Genomic DNA, 17,650 nt, shown 5'->3' on the forward strand with positions numbered 1-17,650 from the left:
GGGTATGACTTCAGGAGTGTATCTATGAATGTGTCTTTCAAACTGACCTTATCCACAGTGAAAGACCAGCCAAACCAGCCTTCAGATAACCCTTCTTATTAGAAGAAAGGCTAGACTTCACCTCTAAGATCGCCCTCCCACGCAAATTTTCCACCTGGCAGCTAAGAATTAAACACAGACTTCCGATCATGGCGCCGCGCACGTCACTTTCTCCCTTTTCCCCCAGCAAAATCCCACCCAAGTCGACCTGATCCCTCAGGAGGTGTGCAAAGGCTGCAGGGCGGGGGTAGGGGGTAGGGGGGCGGAGAGGAATTCCTTCTCCTATCCTGGTTGCTTGGGTTTTTGCAATTCAAAAAACTGACTAAACAGATCCTTTCCAGGAAGCTTCGGTACCAACAGGACCTTTTCATTTCTTTGGGTGCAAAGTCATTCTTTACTCTGGGGCAGCAACTCCTCACCGCAATTCTCCTTTCCCCTGTCCTAAAAAGCCCCTAAGGCCCACAGCCTTTGTGAATAAAGGCCCACCCTCGAAGTGGAAACCGCGCGGCAAAGACAGAGACGCATGTACAACGGGACAATGTATGGAATTTAAAAGAGTTTTCTTTCTGACTTCGCATCCTTTCAAATGTCCAATATTTCTGTCAGCTAAGAAGGGATACGGTAATGGGCGCTTGAGAGAAGCAGCACACCGATAAGAGCAAAAATACCAATTGAGGGTGGTCTCTCCAATTCCAGCTTTTGTTTGAGTCAGTGAGGGGAGCCCGGGGAGGCCAAGGTCTACTGTTCTGGGAAAGGAGGGTTTTTCTGGATTCTTTGGGATACGGAGAGGCAGGCTCCGGCCCCAAGAAACAACGAGGGCAGTTCCGCCCCCTCCAGGCTTTACTCCAGGAGTCCCGGAGGAGACCGCGACACCTCAGTCCGAGGCTAAATCACCCAGCTCGGAGGAGTTTGCCAAGGCTGGACAAAAGATGTGGCCGCTCTCTCTTAAACACACACACAGATCCCGAGCGTGCACATAGGGAAGGTTTGTGTGTGTGAAAGAGAAAAGCCATTGCTGCCCACTGCGGGATGCCGGCCCCACCCTGCCCTCGGCGGCCGGGGAGAGATCGCCACGCGAGGGCCGCGGAGTCGGTCTCAGCCAGCCCCGGAGCAAGGGGCGGGGCCGGGCGGGGCCGCGAGCGCGCAGGCGCAGTGCGGGCTTCCTCGCGCCGCCGCCACTGCTGCCGCCGCCGCCGCCGCCCGCGCTGCACCACAGGCCCGAGACAGACAGGGCCGGGAAGAGCCGGAGACTGAGGAGGAGGCGGAGGCGGCGGCGGAGGCGGGGCGACTCCGGTGACCGGGAGCGCCGCAGACTGGCAGCTGCGGCGACTCCCCCCTTTGTGTCTGGTCTGCTCGGAGCCACTGGAAGTGCTTCCCGGAGGGGTGCGGGGTGTCTCTCCGCCTCGTCGCCCACCCCCCTCCTCAGCTAGCTACCTACCTCCGCCCTCCCGCCGCCCCCCGCCCTCTGCCCGCGACGCCCGAGCTCCGCCCGGAGCCCAGAGCTGCGGGAGAACGAGGTGGCGGCGGCGGCGGCGGCAGCGGCTTCTTCGGGGTGGGGGGTTGTGATTCGCTCACAGGAGCCATTGACGGGAGAAGACGAGGCTTTTCTTCGTGGAATTTACCTCAGGCAAGATCGAGCGGCCGCAATAAAAAAGAGAGAGAGAGAAGCGAATCCGGGAGGGCTGGAAAGGGCAGCTTCCCGCACCTCCCCTCCGCCCGCGGTCTCGGGGAGCTCCGGGCCCTGCCTGCTGACCCTTCCCCTCCCCCGCTTCCTATTGCCCCTCAGCCCTCCGGCCGGGCCCTGGCAGAACCTCGCAGGATTGTTCGGCGAAGGCTTGAAGGCTGTGTGGGTTTGTCCATGGAGGCAGGCACCTTTTTCGATCCAGTGGAGGAACAGGGTTTGTTGTTCTCGAAATCGGAGTGAAGGAAGCACCGAAGCGAAACTTAAAAAGGAATCCTGTCCTCCCGAAGCCACGGGCGATGCGACTCGTGCCGCCGGGCGCCGCCGCCGCCCGCCCGGCTTCGCCCTTCGCGGCAGTCGGGAACTTGTTCTGATCCTCAGCCCCGCCATCGAATCCCCGCTCTCCACCCCTCTGCACCCTGGATATGTTTTCTCCCAGACCTGGCTATTTTTTTGACATCGTGAAACTACGAGGGAAATAACTGCGGGGCTTTCTTCCTGTCTCGCTGCTTCTCCACACGGACATGCCTTCAGTTTGGGTGGCCGAGGCACCCCTTCCTAGGCGAATGAACCTCTCCAGCCGCGAGGGAGAGAAATGAAGGGAATTTCAGCGGCGGAATGAAAGCTGTGCAGCTAGGTCCTCTCATCTGCCATTTGTCCTTTCAAACTGCATTGTAATACCTACGGGCCGGACAAGTAAGACGAGAGCGAGGACCAGTCTCCCGGCCTTACCTCTCCGCCCGTGTTTACTTTCCATATTTCTTTCCTCTGCTTTCCTGCTTCTCGGCTGGCCCAGGGATGACTTCTTCGCTGCTGCGGCCCCGGTGGGTGCCGTCGCTCCTGTGGACCGTCCTGCTGGTCAGCACTGCGGCCGGTGAGTAGCCCCGGGCGGCGCGTAGGGCTTTGCCCCTGCGGGTGGCGGGCGAGGGAGCCCGCAGAGGCCGAGGCCTGCGCTCGCCCTTCGCGACGCGTCCTGCGATCGCTGTGTAGGGAACCGTGTCCGGTACCTGCGCGCCTTTCCCGTTCCTTCTAGGGAAATAACCCTGCATGTTTTTGTGTAGTTTCGAATCCCCACTCCCATATCCCCCCCTCCCCATCCCCCACGGGGGGGAAAAGACATATTGGGTGTGGTATCTTGACATTTTTAGCTGTGAGGTAATGCAAGGATTAAAAATAATATTTTAATCGCCAATGAACAGTGTCTATTATGAGATCTTTGGAAACAGAGCTGTAGATTTTTTTTAAACAAATAAGCGGATTTGGCTTACAGTAAAAAGAACATCAACTATAGAACACACTCTTTAACCTTATTTTTAGATTTAGATCATTCTTTGGGAATCCATGTTACTTTCATTATTCCGAAATGTTACGGAATGAATTGGATAAATGTTGAGGAAGCCAGAACTTTGAGATTCTTAGTACATTGTATAATACTGTTAATTATTGTCGTAAGTATTATTTTGTTCCAAAGTATTTTGGTAATTCTATTTCCATCTTTTCAACGTAAATACACTCGTATTTTATATGCTCTTGGAATTACTATTGGGCTTAAAAGTATTTTCGGTAACTTCATATTTTAGTCATCTGGCATCTATTGGCTTACCTGTCATTGAGACAACTTTGACCTCACATCTCCACGTCTAGCATATTTGAGTCCTGAAAGTTTCTTTGACATTTTACTAAGCTTAAAGGGAAATGGTAGTCATCCTTTCCTTAGGATATTTTCTTTTTAGTTCCCAGATACCTTAGAGAAAGCCTCACTTATGTTTACAGTTATTTTTCAAGCAATCTTTTGGTGATACGCTTTTAGAAATTTTTGGGAGTGAACTGTACATATAGTTCTCAAGTTTGGTGTAGGATGGCCAAATAGATTATGCATTTAACAATGAGTAAAGGACAATGTAACAGCTTTCCAATTACTTTTTAAAATTTTACAAGTGTGTACTTTTCACATTCAATACATTTCTCATTGCTATGCTTGACACCGATGTTGCTTGCTTATTTCCATTTTAAAAGTATGCATTGGGAAAATTCTGAAAGAAAATTTGAAGTTTCCTTTAGTGCCTTTGATATTGGTTGATTAATGTCTATTATGTTTATGGTAAATCTATGTAGTTGTATTAAAAGAATTCGAACTTCTGAATAGAATGTATTTTGAAACTGGCATTTTAATATTCTTAAACATCACAATTCCTTTTATGATAAAAATGAACAATTTTTTCTAGGTTTCTTTATATTGTGTTAGCGATTTAAATTCTCTAGCTGTAAGTCTTGTGATTCCTGTAAAATATGAAGAGAGTAAAATAAAAGGTTTTAGGCTTAAGCAGTCATTCTATGAGCAGAAATCTCAGAACATAGACTTTGCATGTTCTTTGTTATTCTTAATCTTTTTAGAATGTAGATTCTCATTTATAGTTGACAGGCTTATCATTTTGTGATCAGAACTGATAACAGTAAGGGAAAGAACGTTGATTTAAAAATACATTTAATTTGTATTTGGTAAATAAAATAGAATAATGTCCCTTAAAACGGAGGGATTGAAAGAATCACTACTTAAAGTGGTTTTAGTCGTCTTTTTTTTTTTTTTTTTTTAGTATTACATAGTACCAGATGCCAAAATTTGTGAAGCTGGATTTCAGAGCTATAACGATAATAATACTAGCTAGTGTTTATTGAGTGCTTGCTCTGTGCCAGCAACTATTCTAATAGCTTTACATATATTTTCTCATTTGATCCTCATGACAATTCTATACTCCAGGTTTAATTATGTTCTTTTTACAGAGAGGGCAAGTGAAGTACAGAGAATTTAAATAACTCACCACAGAGTAAATTGTGGAGCCAGGATTATAGCCTTTATCCTACCTTATCATTAATGATAACAACAGCTCACTCTAATTGGGAACATAAGATAGAGTAGTGCCTTCACTAGATCAGCCTTTGAGAAGAAGTAGGGACACTTGACAGGATCTTCATTCAGCACTGGTTATGCAGATGTCATGGTTCTAAATGTGTAAAACTTTGCCTAATATTGGAGTGGCTAGTACAGTTTCATTAGGTGCAAGGTGACTAGAGAGAGCCTGTGTGAACTTGGGATACGTAGATATAGTGATGTAATCAGACAGGTGCACATAGTGTTGCTGATAGGAAAAAAATACTGGAAGACTGGCTGATATCACATCCCTGTTTGGGGGCATGGATAAATCCTTTATTTCTTTTGAATCCCTCTTTCCCACTTACATTATCTAGTTCTTAGATTCCTTAATCCTAAGAACATTTTGTATGCAAAAAATGAGAATTTATAAAAAATGTAAAGTGTTTGGTTTAAAAATTAATTCTTAATTTTAATAAAAATATATAATACAATGCAATACTTACCGCAGAATCAGCTTCTGTTAAAATTTTTTTTTGGAAAAAAGTTGTCATTCTTTATTTAGGTTGTAATGGCTACAGATAACATATGTAACCCTCTATCCCACCCTACTGTGTGCAGGCCCTTGAGCAGGCTCAGCTACCCTTTCCTCCAGTGTTCCTGTTCTCCTCCTTGTCCTTTTTGCCAGCCTTTGTGGCCTGGGAGGCCAGGGAGCCCATGACATTTCAAATAGCCTTTTTGTTGGGATTCACTCCTGGAAGGTTCTCCAGAGCGTCTGAAGGAACTCGGGATTCCGCATCACATCATAATCCTTCTCCTTCTTGGCTGGCTCAGATGTCTCTAATGGCTGGACTGACATCAATGTCAGTTGAATCTTCCTGCATTTGAAATAATTCACTTGATTAGGTTGGCTTGCTTTCTTTCTTTCTTTCTTTCTTTCTTTCTTCTTCTTAAAAGTAAACTCTGGGGCTTGAACTCAGAACCTTGAGGTTAAGAGTTGCATGCTCTACTGACTGAGACAGCCAGGTGCGCCTCACTTGATTAGATTTCAGTTTTACATCTCTTTAGGTGCACACACATTGTCTAAAGGAAAATTCATCTATTTAGTTAGGGTTCTTGAGCACTGAAGTTAATAAATATTGTTGGGGAACTGGAAATTTAGTAATCTTTATTTTTGTATTAATGTGGGCTCTGCAACAGGGTCACCTGTGGGTTTTTTATTTTTTTTAAATATTTTTATTTATTTATTTATTTAGCAGAGAGAGGGAGAGAAGCACAAGCAGGGGGAGCAGCAGGCAGAGGGAGAGGGAGAAGGCTCCCCACTGAGCAGAGAGCCCCTTGCAGGTTTCCATCCCAGGACCGTGGGATTATGACCTGAGGTGAAGGCAGATGTTTAACCGACTGAGCCACCCGGGCCCCTGGTGTTTGTTTGTTTGTTTGTTTAATATTGATTATTTGAGAGAGCACGAGCAGGAGGGACAGATGGAGAGGTAGAGAGAGTCTTAAGCAGACTCCGTGCTGAGTGCAGACCCAGATGCAGGTCTCCATCTCATGACCATGAGATCACAACCTGAGTCAAAACCAGGAGTCAGACACTCAACTGACTGCACCACCCAGGTGCTCCATCACCTGTGGTTTTTGATAAAATGTGTATCTCTGTCACTATAGTCTAGATGTACTGAAATGATCTCTCTGGGACCTACATTTTTTTAAAACTTAAAATCTGAAAGATTCTCCCTTAGGCAAGTTTGAGGACCACTGATTTATATAATCAGTCTTAATTGTTTGGATTTTTAAAATATTGTGATTCAGTTGACTTTTGCTGCATAATATAGCTCGTAACCACAAAATCATAGTGACATACAACAATAAGCATTTATTCTGCTCCATTTTTCTCATTCTTCAGCCCAAGCTGGAGGGAAGGGTAACATCTCACTGGGGGAAGCTTGTCTCATGGCAATGGCAGAAGTACAAGAGGACAAGCCCAACCCCACCAGCCATTTTCAGATTCTTGTTGCTCTGACATCCCATTTGGCCAAGACCAAAGACAAGGAGTAGTGAAGTACACTCTAGCTATAATGAGGCTATGGTAATATATGGACATGTGATACTATTGGTGGGAAATGAAGAACTGGAATCTTCAGTCTACCACATATGATCAGGAAGATGGTCCAGGAGGGGAGCTTTTCTTACCATTTGAACAGGGCCAAACTCTTTTTTATTTATTTATTTATTTATTTATTTATTTTAATTTTATTTATTTATTTTTTTTTTTTAAAGATTTTCATTTATTTATTCGACAGAGATAGAGACAGCCAGCGAGAGAGGGAACACGAGCAGGGGGAGTGGGAGAGGAAGAAGCAGGCTCATAGCGGAGGAGCCTGACGTGGGGCTCGATCCCATAACGCCGGGATCACGCCCTGAGCCGAAGGCAGACGCTTAACCGCTGTGCCACCCAGGCGCCCCCAAACTCTTTTTTTTTTTTTTAAAGATTTTATTTATTTATTTGACAGAGATAGAAACAGTCAGTGAGAGAGGGAACACAAGCAGGGGGAGTGGGAGAGGAAGAAGCAGGCTCATAGCAGAAGAGCCTGATGTGGGGCTCGATCCCATAACACCGGGATCACGCCCTGAGCCGAAGGCAGACGCTTAACCGCTGTGCCACCCAGGCGCCCCAACAGGGCCAAACTCTTAATTAGGCTTTTGTATAAAAATTATACCAACTTTGATCTCTACAAAAGCCTATCCTAGCATGTGGGGTGATGCGGTCGTAGTGGTGTTGGTGTATACGAAATGTGGGGACAGATTTATTTCACACAAGGACAATAGCTTTCCTTCATTAAAGACCAACTTTCTTAACACAGAAAGAGAAGAAATTGAATATTGATTTCTGATGAGTAAATTCTAACTATAAAAGGTACAGAATGAAGCCAGTGTAAATTAGTTAATTTTATAAATGGCCATACACTTATTTTGTCACTTACTCATTTATTGCCTTTCTTTTGAATATCAGTTTTATGTATTTGCTTTGTCCTCCTAACTGATAGTTGCTTCTTGAGGACATGGTTCATACCTTAAACTGTTTTGTAATCTATCATATTGCATGCAGATAGAAGAAGGTGTTTAAGAAATACTAAATGAATGAATAATAAAAAGGAATTGGAGCCAGGAAGTATTCTAAGATTTCTTACTCAAATTATCTATTAGTAATTTGTTCTTTGCTTCCGTTCCTTCAACTATAAAGTAGTTTAAGTGGTGTAGTAAGGAGACTCCTGTCTTGAATTAATGAGACCTGAACTCTCTGTGATTCTGGGCAAACAAATTACTCAACATAGTTTTCTCTGTTATAATATTATGGGATTGGACTAGATTATGTTTGAAATGCAGATTCATGGGAACCACCCTAGACCCACTTAATCTGAATATCTAGACAGTTTGGGAGTTTGCATTTTGTTTTATTTTATTTTAAGATTTATTTTTATTTATTTTAGAGAGAGAGAATGGACATGCATGAGCGGGGAGGGAGGGAGAGGGAGAGAATCTCAAGCAGACTCACCACTGAGCAGGGAGCCTGATGCGGGGCTCCATCCCAGGACCCTGGAATCATGACCTGAGCTGAACGCAGATGCTTAACTGACTGAGCCACCCAGGTGTCCTGAGACTTGTTGATGAAATATTTATAAAAGAAATAGTGCTAAACTAAATTAGACTAGGTAACATTGATTTGGTTTTAGTTACAAATTAATATCCCATGGAACATTCCAGGTGGATAAATAGCATACATTAAATTTCTATCTATTAAAGAAGAATTATATTCTGATTTGATTGATATCTGCTAGAAAAAAAATAAATATGAATTCATGGATTTTGGCCATCTTGCGTAGTACTTATACCCCTTCACCTATTTCACCCATTCCCCACCCACCTCCCCTCTGGTAATCATCTGTTTGTTCTTTATAGTTAAGAGTCTGTTTTTTGGTTTATCTCTTCTTTCTTTCTTTTTTTTTTTTTTTTGTTTCTTAAATTCCACATATATGTGAAATCATATGGTATTTGTCTTTTTCTAGCTTACTTCATTTAGCATTATACTCTCTAAATCCATCCCTGTTGTTGCAAATTGGGAGATTTCATTCATACGCGCGCACACACACACACACACACGTGTACATATACATACCACATCTTCTTTAGCCAGTCATCTATGGATGAATACTTGGGCTGTGTCCATATCTTAGCTATTGTAAATAATGCTGAGATAAACATAGGGGTGCATGTATCTTTTTAAATTAGGGTTTTTGTATTATTTGGGTAAATACCCAGTAGTGGGATTACTAGATCATATGGTAATTCCATTTTTATTTTATTTTTTAAGATTTATTTATTTATTTTAGAGAGAGGGTGCATGTGTGAGCGAGTGCATGGGGGGAGGGGCAGAGTAAAAGGGAGAGAGAAACTTCAGTAGACCTGCACTGAGTGTGGAGCCCAATGTGGGGCTCCATCTTACGATCTTGAGATCACAACCTGAGCTGAAACCAAGAGTCTGAGGCTCAACCGACTGCACCACCCAGGCACCCCTATTTTTAATTTTTTGAGGAACCTCCATACTGTTTTCCATAATGGCTGCACCAGTTTGCATTCCCACCAACAGTGCAAGAGGGTTCCTTTTTCTCCACATCCTTGGCAACACTAGTTTCTTGTGTTTTTGATTTTAGCCATTCTGAGTAGTTTTAATTTGCATTTTCTTGATGATAAGTGATGTTGAGCATCTTTTCATGTGTCTGTTGGTTATCTGTATTTCTTCTTTGAAGAATGTTTGTTAATGTCTTCTGCCCATTTTTAGTTGGATTATTTGGGTTTTTTTGGCGTTGAGTTGTATAATCTCTCTTTCTTTTTTAAGGTTTTATTTTATTTATTTGAGAAAGAGAGAGCAAGATCGGGGGGAGGAGCAGTAGAAGAGGGAGAAGCAGACTCTCCGCTGAGCAGGGAGCCCAACTTGGGACCCAGTCCCAGGACCCTGGGATCATGACTTGAGCCAAAGGCAGACACTTAACCAGCTGAGCCACCCAGGTGCCCCTGTATAAGCTCTTTATATATTTTGGATACTAACCCTTTATTGGGTATGTCATTTGTAAATATCTTCCCCTATTCAATAGGCTGTCTTCCAGTTTTCTTAATTGTTTCCTTCGCTGTTCAGAAGCTTTTTATTTTGTTGAAGTCCCAGTTTATTTTTGCTTTTGTTTTCCTTGCCTCAGGAGACATATCTAGAAAAATGTTTCTATGGCTGATGTCAAAGGAGTTACTGCCTGTGTTCTCTTCAAGGATTTTTATGGTTTCATGTCTCACATTTATGTCTTTAATCCATTTGGAGTTTATTTTTGTGAATGGTGTAAGAAATTATTTTAATTTTAAGGTAAAAAATGTCAAGGTCAGTTTCAGTGTACCCTTTGACCCAGTTATCATACGTTCTGAATCAGTCAGATCTAAGTAATGCCATTTTAACTTCTAGTTAGTAAATCTTGTAAAACAGCTTTACTGAGATATAATTCCCATATCATACAGTTTACCCATTTAAAGGGTAAAATTCATTATTTTGGTATATTATTAACTTTAAAAAAATATGGTAAAATGTATATAGTTTATATTTGGCATTTTAACCATTTTCAAGTATACGATTCAGTGGCGTTAATAACATTCACAATGTGGTGCAACACACATTGATGTGTGTCACCAAAACATTTTCATCACCCAAACAGAAATTCAGCCATCAAGCAATAACTCCCATTTTCCCCCTTCTCCCAGCCCCGGGTAATCTCTATTCTATTTTCTGTCTGTGAATTTGCCTACTCTAGATACTTCATGTAAGTGGAATCATATAATATTTGTCCTTTTGTTACTGGCTCATTTTGCTTAGCATAATGTTTTAGAGTTTATCTATGTTGTAGCATGTGTCAAAATTTCATTGCTTTTTAGGACTGAATAATATTCCACTGTATATATATGACATATTTTGTTTATCCATTCATCTGTTGATGGACACTTGAATTTTCACCTTTTGGCTACAGTGAACATTGGTGTACAGTATCTGTTCCAGTCCCTGCTTTAAATTATTTTGGGTATATACCCAGGAGTGCAGTTACTGAATCATCTGGTAATTCTGTGTTTAGTTTTTTTTTTTGAAGAACCACTAAACTATTTTCCACAGTGGCTGTACCATTTCACATTCCCAATAGTAATGTACAGGTGTTCCAGTTTCTCTACATCCTTGCCATCACTCATTGCTTTCTGTTTTGTTTTTGTAAAATATTTGTTATAGCCATCATAATGAGCGTAAAGTGGTATCTCATTATGGTTTTGATTTGCTTATTTGATTTTCCTTATGATAAATGATGTTGAATATCTTTTCATGTGCTTATTGAACATTTGTATAACTTCTTTGAGGAAATGTCTATTCAAGTCCTTTTTCTTCTTTTGAATTTACTTTTATGGAGATATAATTGATATGTAACATTGTATAAGTTTAAGGTATACAGCATATTGATTTGATACATTTCTTTTTTTTTTTTAAGATTTTATTTATTTATTTGACAGAGAGAGAGAGAGAGACAACCAGTGAGAGAGGGAACACAAGCAGGGGGAGTGGGAGAGGAAGAAGCAGGCTCCCAGCAGAGGATCCTGATGTGGGGCTTGATCCCAGGACTCTGGGATCACACCCTGAGCCGAAGGCAGACGCTTAACGACAGCCACCCAGGCGCCCCTGATTTGATACATTTCTATATTGCAATAAGATTGCCACCGTGGTATCAGTTAACACCTCTGTTATTACATCATGTAATTATCATTATTGTGTGTGTGGTGGGAACAATTACGATCTAGTCTCTTAGCAACTTTGAAATTTATAATACAGTATTGTATATAATCACTGGATTATATACAGGATTTATTCGTCTGCTGGCTGCAGGTTTGTACCCTTAAACAACATTTGTCTATTTTTTAATTGGATTGTCTTTTTATTGTTGAATGATCGGAGTTCTTTATATATTATGAATATTCTCTATCAGATAGATGACTTCCAAATGTTACGGATTGAATGTTTGTGTCCCCTCAAATTTCATGTTGAAATCATAACCTCCAAGGTGATGGTATTAGAAGGTGAGGCCTTTGGGAGTTGATTAGGTAATGAAAGTAGAGCCCTCATTAATGGGATTAATGCTCTTATGAAAGAGACCCCAGAGAAATCCCTTCCTCTAACTACTTTTGTGAGGTTACAATAAGAAGATGGCTATCTAAGAAATGGATTCTCACCAGTTACTGAATCTGCTAGCACCATGATCTTAGACTTCCCAGACTCCAGAGCTGTAAGAAATAAATGTTTGTTGTTTAAAAGACACCCAGTCCCTGGTGTATTGTTAGGGCACCATTGTTTACTCTTATTCTCTAGGTTTCTGTCTTTTTTCTTTCCTTTTTTAACTGTTTTAATAATGTTCTTTGATGTACAAAAATTTTTAATTTTGATGAAGTCCCATTTATCTATTTTGTTGTTGTTGTTTTTACATATGCTCTTGGTGTCATATCTAAGAATCCATTGCCAAATCCAAGACTGTGAAGATATATTCCTATTTTTCTTCTAAGAGCTTTCTGGTTTTAGCTCTTAATGTCATTGATTCATTTTTTTAAAAGATTTTATTTATTTCTTAGAGACAGCATGAGTGGGGCAGAGTGGGGGGAGAAGCAGAGGGAGAGTGAGAAGCAGACTCCCCACTGAGCAGGAATCCCGATGCAGGGCTTGATCCGCAGGGCTTGATCCGTGGACTCCAGACTCCGGGATCACGATCTAAACTGAAGGCATATTCTTTTAACTGACTAAGCCATCCAGGCACCCCTGTCATTGATCCATTTTGAGTTAATTTTTATATGTGGTGTGAGACAGAGATCGAACTTAATTCTTTTGCATGTGGAAATCCAGTTGTGCCAGTACCATTTGTTGAAGAGACTATTCTTTCCCCATTGAATGAAATTGCCACTCTTTAAAAAAAAATCAGTTGGCCACAGATGTATAGATTTATTTCTGGATTTCCAATTCAGTTCTATTGGTCAGTCCTTGGACCTTTATTTTCCTCTGTGTATACTTACTCCTTTGGTGATCTCATCCATTCTTATGGCTTTAAAAGTAGCACATAGAGGTTAGCAAGTTTCAAATTTATTTCCATCCCAAACCTCTTTTCTTGAAATCCTGTTGCAGGTAACCAACTGGGTATTCAGCATCTCCACTTAGATGTTTGATAGTTATCTCACATTTAATGTGTCCCTGAGCTGCTTCTATAGGCCTTTTTCTCCCGTAGTCTTTCCCAACTCAGCAAATGTCTGTCATTCAAATTGTTCAGGCCAAAAATTGAAGATATCCTTGTCTCTTCTTTTTCTTTTTTCACCCTCACATCCAATCTGTTAGCAAAAACTGTTGGCCGCACCTTCAAAATATATCTAGAGTCTGACCACTTCTTACCACCTCTGTGGGTACCACGTTAATTTAGAAGCCACAATCTTTTCTTGCTTGTAATTTTTCAGTAGGCTCTCTTTTCTCTAACGTGGTCACTTTGACTATAGTTGCTTTTCTTTTTCTTTTTTTTTTTTAAGATTTTATTTATTTATTTGACAGAGAGAGACAGCGAGAGAGGAAACACAAGCAAGGGGAGTGGGAGAGGGAGAAGCAGGCTTCCTGCTGAGCAGGGAGCCCGATGCAGGGCTCCATCCCAGGTCCCTGGGATCAGGACCTGAGCCCAAGGCAGACACTTAAGGACTGAGCCACCCAGGCGCCCCTCCAGGGCCACCTTTAAAGCATAAGTGAGATTATGACATTTCTGTGCTTAAAACTCTTCAAAGCCTCTGCATATCATTCAGAATAATCCTCAACTTTTATTGTGCTTTTAACTTTTTTTTTTAAAGATTTTATTTATTTATTCAACAGAGATAGAGACAGCCAGCGCGAGAGGGAACACAAGCAGGGGGAGTGGGAGAGGAAGAAGCAGGCTCATAGTGGAAGAGCCTGATGTGGGGCTCGATCCCATAACGCCGGAATCACACCCTGAGCCGAAGGCAGATGCTTAACCGCTGCGCCACCCAGGCGCCCCTTAACTTTATGTAGAATTAAACATTTAGAAATTAAATGTTTTAGAAGAGGTTACATTTGAGATACTTTATTCTGTATAATTTGACAGTGGGTGCATATAGTAAGTGAGTCTATATATTGGAGGAATAAAAGAGGAGACACATGAACATTTATTTATTTATTTATTTATTTATTTATTTAAAGATTTTTATTTATTTATTTGACAGAGAGAGAGACAGCCAGCGAGAGAGGGAACACAAGCAGGGGGAGTGGGAGAGGAAGAAGCAGGCTCACAGCGGAGGAGCCCGATGTGGGGCTCGATCCCATAACGCCGGGATCACGCCCTGAGCCGAAGCCAGATGCTTAACGACTGAGCCACCCAGGCGCCCCCAAATGAACATTTCTTGAACCTTTAACATATCTACTAAATGCCTTAAATATTTACCATATGATCTCATTATCTTTTAAACAGACTACTCAGTACTATTATTTTTCCTTATTTTACAGATGAGTAAACAGATAGGAGACTGGGGTTCAAGCTCAGACCTCTATAACTCCAAAGCAGAGCATTCATGTAGTATATACAGTGTTAGCTTGAAGGTATAAAATACTTGGAATAGTATGTTAAGCATCTGAAAAAATTATTGGCATTTTAATCGTTCAGGAATAATTTTCCAGACTGAACTATGTCTTGGTTATGGTCTCTTATTTTGCAGTAAATGACAACAGATGTTTTAAGTTTTGGTTTTGTGTGTAGCATTCAAATGTTAGTGGATAATAAAGATTTTTTTAAAAAAATTTATTTGACAGACAGAGAACACAAGCAGGGGAAGGGGCAAGGCAGGTAGAGGGAGATGGAGAAGCAGGCTTCCCGCTGAGCAGGGAGCCGGATGTGGGGCTCGATACCAGGACCCTGGGATCATGACCTGAGCCGAAGGCAGCCGCTTAACTGACTGAGCCCCCCAGGCGCCCTGTTGGTAGATAATAAACATTTTCTTTTCTTTTTTTAAAGATTTTATTTATTTATTTGACAGAGAGAGAGAGAGAGAGGAATGCACACAAGCAGGGGTAGCAGCAGAGGGCGAGAGAGAAGCAGGCTCTCTGCTGAGCCAGGAACCTAGTGCGGGGCTCAATCCCAGGATCCTGGGATCATGACCTTAGCCAGAGGCAGATGCTTAATCGCGTGAGCCACCCAGGCACCCCGGATAATAAACATTTTCATTAAAGCTTCAGTTTTGGAAAAGAGCACCAGTTAGATCAAGAATGATGATGACATAGTTGAGGATAAGTTTTTAAGGTTTCCATCTGTTGTCAGCGATTAGAATCCCTAGGGGCCAGTCTAGTGTGAAGAGTAACTTCTAAATTTAGTTAGTGCTCAAAGGGCCATATTGTGGTGACATGAAAGACAGGATTTAAAACAGTCAAATGATAATGAGATGAATATTATTCATGTTACTTATTGAAACAAGGTTTTTTTTGTGAGAGATAACTTTTCTGGGATATTTATTTTTTGTTTGGCTAAACTAATGTGTTAGCTTGGTGAAGTGCTGTTAAGAATGCTAATCTATAAATTTAGTTTAGTTTTTAGCACCAACTATTATCCAGGTCTTCTGTAAGAATCATTGTTTTGTCCATTTACTTAGGTTTATGAGAAATTCAGTTTTACTGATCCTTGCTGCTAAGTCCCTGAGAGCAAGACAGTAGTCGTACATTTATACTAAACTCAAATTTGTACACTAAGCAGCTAATAGGCTTTATAGTAATGATATAAATTAATGGAAATAGGTTAAATTCATTATCCGAAAATAGATTAAATTCTACTTATTTGCAATTAAAAGCCAGTGTGTTGAAGCATAGTTTTTGGAAGCATATCACTTGGATAGGCTAGGTTATTCTAAAACAGCAGTGGGTATTTCTTGCTCATACTGTATGTCTATTGAAGACTGGCAGGGGTATTCTCATCATTCAGGAATCTGGTTTAATGGGTTGCCACTATCTTGAAGGTTGATGTTGCAGTGCCAGAGGTAAAAGAAAGTGTAAGAAGATCTTTCATGGCAGTTATATGCTCTGTCACATCACTTCCACTTAAAACCCACTATTTTAGTTTCTCCTAACCTCTAGAAACTGTGATTTTTCCAAGTATCTAGAAAAGGAATTTGGGAAACAGGACCAATGATGACTATAGGAAGTAATAAGATAAACTTTTGTTGGCTTTGCTTTATATTTTTAGACGTGTTTTGGCTTTCAGGTTTTTGACTTTATTTCTTTTAAAAATCTGTTCTTTAGAATCCCGAAGTTGTAGTAGATCATTGTAAAATGATTTTATATGAAAATGAAGTATAGAAAATAAAAAATCCATTCCCTCTTTACTTTTTCTCTAATTTGATTTCCTAGCTTTAATCAGTGTTAATAGTTTGGTGGATAATATGTCATACTTTTTTGTATGCACTGTAAATAAACATCTGTATAAATTAGAGTTTGTTTTTTAAATAAAGTTAGAATCATTATATATATCATACACAAATTTTTGTTATTAATCATGTAGGATAGTTCTACAAGTAAGATCATTTGGTCAGAGTGTGCACATTTAAAATTTTGGTATCTAAATTTTCCCCCCAAAAGATTGTACCACTTTCCATTTCTACCACTAGTATATCAGAATTTTCATTTTCTTTTATTTTTAAAGGTATTTTCTTTTTTTAAGATTTTATTTTTAAGTAATCTCTGCACCCAGCGTGGGTCTCAAACCATAATGCTCCGTCGATTGAACCAGCCAGGCGCTTCCAAAATTCTCATTTTCTTATACCTCTTCCAAATGCTGTATAATATCTTTTCAGTTTTTGCCAAAGCAAAAGCATTGTATTGTGTTTCAGTTTGCAGTGCTTTGTTTGTGAAGCTGAGCTTCTTTTCATATGATTATTGGCCAGTTATGTTTTTCTGAATTACCTGTTTATATATCAGATTAATTTTTTCCAGTGATTTGTTTTTCTTATGGATTTGAAGGTGATATTTATATATATGATTTTATGTGATTAGGATTGTTTATTTTTTCCTTTATGACATCTAGATTTTGTGTTATCTTGGAAGACCTTTTACCATATCCACAATTACCAAAAATTCTTATAAGTAGGTAGGTCTGTAGGTCCCCCCCCCCATGTTTAGGTAATTTAATCCACCTGAAACTGTTCTTGGTGTTGTACATATACTAACTCATAATAATGGTATGAGATAGATATTGTTATTATCTTCATTTGCAGATGAGGACTTTTAGGCACAGAGAAATTAAGAAACTTGCTCAAGGCAGCATAGCTAATAGAGCTGGAATATTGACATAGACAGCCTGTGCTCTTAATGGCTGTGCTCTACTACTTAGTATATAGCCAAGTTGTCTTTTAATCCCTGAATTCCATCTGCATTCACGGAATTGTCTTTTTTTTTTTAATTTATTTATTTATTTTAGAGAGCAAAAGAGTGCCTTTGCGTGCGTGTGTGCGTGGGGGAGGGGGAGGAGCAAAGGGAGAGAATCTTTAAGCAGACTCCCTGCTGAGCATGGAGCCACACATGGGGCTTGATCTCACCACCCATGGGATTATGACTTGAGCTGAAACCAAGAGCTGAATGCTTAACTGACTGAGCCACCCAGCCACCCCTCACTGAATTATCTTTTAATGACTAAATTGTCTTTTAATTACTGAATTTCACTGAAAAGCATCATTTGGGACAGTTAATTTGAAATACATAAAATATACTTCTGCTAACATGTCATAGTAGATTTTTTGCTTGTCATGGTAAATAGGTGACTAATATCAATTTCTTAAAATGCCTGAGCATGGGAACCCAGACATTTTTAGCTCTCAGTTAGAACCTTACCTATTATTTTAATTAAAAAGTTTCTAAGAATATTGGTTGTTTGGGTTTCTAGCTTATAAAAATTGAGGGAGTATCAAATAAATAAATA

At 40.6% G+C, this 17,650-nt stretch overlaps 1 protein-coding gene across 1 annotated transcript in view; it reads left to right on the forward strand.

Moving 5' to 3' along the window:
• The first annotated feature begins 1,381 nt into the window (after nt 1-1,381).
• Nucleotides 1,382-17,650, forward strand: part of BMPR2 (bone morphogenetic protein receptor type 2) — a 185,884-nt gene continuing 169,615 nt past the window's right edge. Inside the window, exon 1 of the mRNA XM_026492157.4 lies at nt 1,382-2,594. Within this exon, the coding sequence (XP_026347942.2) occupies nt 2,519-2,594 (76 nt within the window). The 5' untranslated portion in view covers nt 1,382-2,518. The remainder of the gene's footprint in view (nt 2,595-17,650) is intronic.

The sequence above is a fragment of the Ursus arctos genome, unplaced genomic scaffold, assembly GCF_023065955.2.
Source record: "Ursus arctos isolate Adak ecotype North America unplaced genomic scaffold, UrsArc2.0 scaffold_1, whole genome shotgun sequence".
Classification (NCBI taxonomy): Eukaryota; Metazoa; Chordata; class Mammalia; order Carnivora; family Ursidae; genus Ursus; species Ursus arctos.